The following is a 6,613-nucleotide window of genomic DNA, read 5'->3' as shown; positions in this document are numbered from 1 at the left end:
AGTATCCACCCATTTCGTTGGAGTGCTTGCTTGGAGAACTCTTCAATCTTCGATCTCCACAAGTTTCCATGGCGATACTGTAGCACAATTCTCAGTGAGACAACTCCGGAGTTAAGAAGGCAAAATAAATTAGATGATTACATTGAGTAAAAAATGTTTTCAGTTACAAAGCAATGAATCACCACATCATGGCAGGATAGACAAGAGGTACGCACGCTTGCTCAAAGTTGTCTTGCCTGGGTTTGAGTCATGACCCAGCTATAAACTGTTGTCTTGGTGTTTCACAGGCAGGGTGATTCATCAATGTGTGTGCCGTTTCTCGGATAGACGTTAAACTTGAAATCACATCTGCTGCAACCCCCTCCTCTCCCTCTCCTCACTCTCCTCTGTTCCCCCTCCCCTCTCTCACCCCTCTCCCCTCTCCATCTCCCTCTCTTACCCCTCTCACTCTCCCATCCCTCTCCCTCTACCTCTCACTCTCACTCTCCCACCACTCTCCCATCCCTATCCCTTGTGATTTTGAGTTGCTCATCCGAACGATACCGATTTTATTCATCCGAAGGTTGGTGGTAGGTTTCATAAATTTCTCAATACAATTATGATTCTAATTTTCGATCCATACGAAGTGTTTTGTATCCGCCCTTTCTCGCCGACAGATTCATTTGTATTGGGTGTCACGTGAGAACAGCATCTCTATTTCTTTACCTGATGAGTGTTTGTATTTTGTTATATTAATGGTATAGTATTAGTTTGTGATTGGAGCGATGCTGTTTTGGAATGAAAATATCAAGAGATTGAGTTTAAAGGAGAATTAGGAAATTATGTGAGGGTTTCTACCGGTGACATTTGCGGATTCGGCATTGTGACATCATAGAAATATTGCACACCTTACTTCTGTTGGGATCAGCTGCAGTAAGTTTTTTGTCCAAGTCCTTCACGAACCGGATGTCAAGACCCCCTCCCATGCATAGCACGGGTACTTTGCTGGTATATATGTATATATATATATATATATATATATATATATATATATATATATATATATATATATATATATATATATATATATGTGTGTGTGTGTTGTGTTTTCTGTTTGTTTGTCAGTCTGTCCATCGATATAATCAGCCCCACAGGTAGTAACCCAATCATATTGCATACTGTTGGAATCCTATTGCCCATTCACACAAAGCGCAAGTACCTTTGCTATTATATACACATGTCGATGTAACAAATGCATGCGTGCGTGCGTGCGTGTGTGCGTGCGTGCGTGTGTGCGTGCATGTGTGTGTGCGTACCAGTTCTCGTCAAAATCCTCAAGTTCCTGATGTGCATCAACTGACAATTTTGATTGGCCAATGCGAGCCATTGTATTTTACTAACACATTTCTCCTTCATAAACTAACGGTAACCTTTTCCATTTGATGAAGTCTGTGAATTTTTGGATTTATCCGACATTCGAACAGCTTAATATCCCACGTTCTACAATGCGACAGCCTGCTTGCAAAGCACCAGTAAGTCCGTTTGTAGGCTCCTTCATATTTTTTCCAGAATCAGAGCCAGTCACCTTCACAATAGGGAGGATATTACATCTTAGCTGTCCCACTAAATTGGAAATTTTATCCTAAATTAAGCAAATCAAACATGAGATGTTTGGTTATACAAGAAAAGGTTCCCCATGACATGGGTTGTGCTCCATATTTTCTTTTACTGTCGATGCAACAGCACTTACATTGTGGTAATTGCAGAAAATGGAAGTTATTGTTCAGCAGAAACATTTAGCTGGCTATCCATCTGCTTGAAACTTCCCTCAGCCAAATATAACAAACCTAAGAAGAAAAAAAATGTTGCCAGTACAACCATTTGAAAACCCATGCGAGTGATGTAGATTATACAAATGGATTAATCCATGTCCACAAATTGTATCGTGCTTTCAGGTAAATTAATGTCTCGGAGGAGACTTAACCAGGTTGGTTTGTTTTGAGCTAACTTGTTTCGTGAATTGTAGCGACGGTTCAGCCACTCAGCAAGTTTGAACATGTTCGTGCTTGGGTCATGGGAACCGACTTGCCTCTCCAGACGGAGGGTTCAGGGAAGAGCAAACAAAACTGCGGACAAACCCAACGCCAGAACAATCTGATACAGAACGCACTAACCCTTCGTCAGTTTATTTATTTATTTGTTGTTTTTCATTCGGTGCCATGGTTCGGGCGTTCGGTTTTCGATTTTCCAAAGGTAACTGTGGACAGGGTTGTTCATTTAATGAATAATCCAGAATGGATAATGATCGAGGCGAGATGGTTGAGGGGGTGGAGGCAGTGGGGTTGGGGTGGGGGGCGGTTGGAGTGTAGGAAGACAAAAGAAATGTCATCAAAATTAGGCATGTGGCACAATTAGATGTCTGAACAGCGCCACACATGGCAATTTAATTTATTACACTTGTAATTTAAATCGCACACCATGCTTGATTTACCACCAGAGTGGTGCATTCTCTGGAGTTTAATTACCTTTTCTTTTTTCAGGTGTGCTGTTTTCCTTCCGTCTGTTACATTTTTGTCAGTTCAAGCGGCTTATTAGACTTTATCCAGTTTCTGGCCAAGCTCATCTTTTTTTGGCTTTAAAGGACGAGGTTTTGGTGGGTTCCAGCGCACGGTAGACAGGAAAATATCGGTAATTAGATGAGCCGCGCTACTCGGTGCACCGTCTGGAAGCTAAGTCACGTCTTCGTGAGGCCGGCGCCTCTCTGGGTGTTCTCCACACCTGGAATCAAAGCAGTGCCTGTGGGGATAGCGGTAGAGTGCGGGCCAAAGGTTTACTGCCCGCCTCTGCACTCGGCCTCGGCTTGTTCTGCTGGTTTTCATTACCAAAATGAACGTCGGCAGGCGTTCTCATTCATCAGGCCGCCGTGTGCCAGGTCTCGTGTAATTACCATGTTGCTGAACCTCCTTGTGACTCTTTTTTTTTACCTTTTTTTTTCTCCTCAGAGCTAGGCCTTGATTCCGTGCCTCATTTATTCTTTTAATTGCAGCCGGGCTCAATTAACGCCTGCCTTGCTCTGCCCATCCATCTCAAGACCTCTAAATTGGAAAGTGTAAAAAGGTTCCGCGTGGAATGGAGCCGATGATTGGTGGATGGTGTCCATCTGAGGCGACTTAGGAGTAGGCCTGTGCCGCACACTAATGCCGCTTTTTCTCTCTTTCTCGCTCTCTCCTCTCTCTCTCTCTCTCTCTTTCTCTCTCTTTCTCTCTCTCTCTCTCTCTCTCTCTCCTGTGTCTTCAGCATCCTTATCCATCAGAAGAACAGAAAAAGCAGTTGGCTCAAGATACAGGCTTAACCATTTTACAAGTGAACAACTGGTAAGCACATCCTCATTGTTGCTGCTCAGTGTTTTCTGTTGATGTGTTTAAATTTTCAATCCTGGAATGGTTAAAAAATAACAAAAAGTAAATCGATTGTTTGGGGATTTTTGTTCCCTTGGGTTTGTGGTGGCCTTTGGTTCCATGCACGTTGACACTTCAGTTGTGTTTAAATTAGAGCCGTGCTGACAGTCAGTGCTGTCAAGCTTAACAGAAATGGCTGCTGAGTTCAAGCCAGCACATAGCGGGTGTTGTTTTTACTCTAAGTTCTGCAATGGTGATTCCAGGGAAAGGATTCCGTTTGTACGATTCCCCACCGTTCAATGAGGCAGCCGGTGGCAAGATTCTCCAGCAGTCGGTGTGAAATTGGATCAGAGAAGCAAATGACATTCTCCGACGATAGTCCGTTGTGCCGAATGCCGACAGATTATCAGAAATTGCAGTGTTCCTGCGCCATGAGGATTCAGCACTATAATTTGGTGCTCCGGCCTAAACCTCAGTCTGGTCCCTACTTGGAACACCATGGAAAATCACTCTCATTCAGAGGCAAATTCCTTGACAGTGAGAGTAAGCTTCAAGTAGCAACCTGCCCGGAACCACTTGGTGCGCGGCAAGTAAGCACTCGACCAAAGGATAGCTCAATGTGCAGCCAGCGACATTTTTTTTTTGGAGTAAAAGGGGGGGGGATAGAGTGGTGACAAATTCCCACAGACTGGCAATGCCCGGGAATTTCCTCCGCTTAAAATTCCCGGGCATATCGTAATGCGCTCACCTATTCACTCTAAGGTTAATAGCAGTGCCTTCCAATTTAGAGGCAGCGAATTTGTCAAGATGAAAAGGTTTTTAGGGGGATATAGTGGTGGTGGGGGGGGCGCAATATGGGGAATGGTGCACAGAAAGGTAATTACCCTAATCCGAGATATTTCTGTGTAATGTATCGTCCGGCATAAATGACAAGGCGCCCTCTTTCTTTCACGGTTAACCTCGCCGTGTTTATCGGAGATGTTTCATTTACACCAACTCTTTTATCTGCACTGCCCAGACAACCCGACATGGTCGTACCGCATGGCTTTATCGGGGCTGAGCCATACCTAGTGCCTGAGGTCAATTGATTTCTTCTTCCAGCACCGTCCTGTGTGTTTTCTCTTTCATTTATCCCCCCTTTTTTTATTCGCCATATCACCCCGACATTGAGAATTGCGCGAGCGGGTTTTTCTGCCGGTTATCAGTGAGGCCCCCAACAGCTGGCCCGCCAAGGCCTGGAATCACAAAAAGACAAAATAATTGCTCCCAAAAAGGTGAGTTATCTTGGCAGCTCGTGCGGCTTATGAAAGAAAGCGGGCGGCTTATCGGGAAATGTGGAGGTAGTGCGCAATTTGCAGTAAGATTCAAGACTTTTGGGGTGTGGGGGGGGGGTGCTGGGATGGTGGGTGGTGGTCACAAGCATGAAAGTGCAGACATTTAAGTGATTTGGGCTGAGATGAGTTTACCCAATGTAATTTCTGGATGTATTAAAATAGGAAAGCTGTTATGGCACTAAATCTTGAAGAACTCTTTGCAAAAGTGAAGAATGGTAGATTTCCTATGACAAGTCGATTGCATGACAATAAGTTACATACTTCAATGTTTCTTTGCTCACATTTGTAAAAGGTATTGTAGATTTATATTGTGACATCAAAAGTTTGTATTGTCACGATTCAAAATGCTTTACACGTGAGAATGTTTGAGAGAAAAAAGAATTCATTATAAAAACAAGATTTCGCTCTGCTGTTCAGGTTACATCTACTGTCTAACTCTCAGGATCATTCATCATTTGATCTAGTATGTGACTGTCGTTTGCAATGCGAAAACATTGGGGTATATATATATATATATATATATATATATATATATATATATATATATATATGAGCAGGGGTAACCGGTGTTGCTTGGCAAAGTCAGGTCCCTCCTCCCACCCCACCCCTTCCCTTTCCTCCTCCCACCCCAGCCCTTGATGGACAAATTCATTGATATAGCTAAAATAATGATGCTATAGAATATAGATGTTTATCCTCATCACCATGTCATGAATCTGGGGTGTGTTCAGTTACCAAGTTCTTGTGGAGCGCTTGCCAAGTGGCTTAAGCACTCAAGCAAGCACTCCATTAGAAACCGTTGATAAGGAACGGCTGGCTTGGCAAGTGCTAGTTAGTAAGTGAACACACCACTGGACATCTCAACAGCATACAGTGCATGAGTATTTTTCGTTGTGATGAATCCGTACCTTGTTCAGACGCACACATCCACCCACGGACACGGACTCAGCTTTATTTATTAGATTAGGCGACAGTGAGACACCTCGCACGGAACTGCCATGCTTGCATAATATTTCCTACTCTTGTTAATCGATTCTTCTTGTTCTCCCTCATAGCAATTGGCAAATAAACTTTCTATCCTCTATCCTATCAATTTCCATAAGTTTTAGTATGTTATAATATGGGCTCCAATTATTAGTGCATTCCTGCGATTTGCAGACATCACTGCGTGATGACGTCATGTGTCGGGACGTCTTTTTTCATATTTCGCACGGAAGCAAACATGGCATATTTTTGCTTGTAACAGTTATTGTAAATTCTGGGAAGCAAACATTGAGTAACAAGCGACACGTCACTGTCTCGCAGAGAGAAAGTCACTGCGGTTGACGTCCCACAAAGTTTTTTTTTTTTACTGAATTATCACTATTTTCTTTCCTCTGCATAATATTAAAATGAATGTACCTTCATTGGGAGGAGTATTTGAGACAGCTGCCACAATCGCTGCGGAAAAAACATCCGTTACCTCTGAGTTGTAGTCAAAATGTTCCTTTCTTTTCCTCAAAACAGTATCTTCATTTGATGATCAAAGATGTGTTGCTCAGTCTTCAAATGTACACGAGGCCTTTAAAATTACCTGAGCTACGTTTAAAACGCCTGAAGAATGGGCGGTGCTTCTGATGCACAGACGGACAGACAGACCGACAGACACGAACTCAGATATATATATATATATATATATATATATATATATATATATATATATATATATATATATATATATATATAACAGAACCCAATCACTTCTCTCACCTGTAATTAGAGGGAATAACCAATCAGCTCTCACCTAATCAATCACCCCAGGTGGCTATGATTTCCACAATTAACCCCATGCTCTTCCAGCCAAAGAAGGCTGTGTAAAGCAACCAAGAAAAGCTACACAAGGTAAGCCCTCTGCTGTTTACA

The 6,613-nt window shown here is 42.8% G+C and overlaps 1 protein-coding gene across 1 annotated transcript in view; it reads left to right on the top strand.

The window, feature by feature from the left end:
• Nucleotides 1-6,613, top strand: part of MEIS2 (Meis homeobox 2) — a 262,036-nt gene that overhangs the window by 178,016 nt on the left and 77,407 nt on the right. Inside the window, exon 9 of the mRNA XM_085856336.1 lies at nt 3,277-3,353. Within this exon, the coding sequence (XP_085712462.1) occupies nt 3,277-3,353 (77 nt within the window). The remainder of the gene's footprint in view (nt 1-3,276; nt 3,354-6,613) is intronic.

Source organism: Eptatretus burgeri, chromosome 15 (genome assembly GCF_056783735.1).
Source record: "Eptatretus burgeri isolate ZD-2024b chromosome 15, Ebu_testis_v1, whole genome shotgun sequence".
NCBI lineage: Eukaryota > Metazoa > Chordata > Myxini > Myxiniformes > Myxinidae > Eptatretus > Eptatretus burgeri.
Note: the sequence above shows the minus strand (reverse complement) of the source record. Positions and strands in the feature narration are given on the sequence as shown.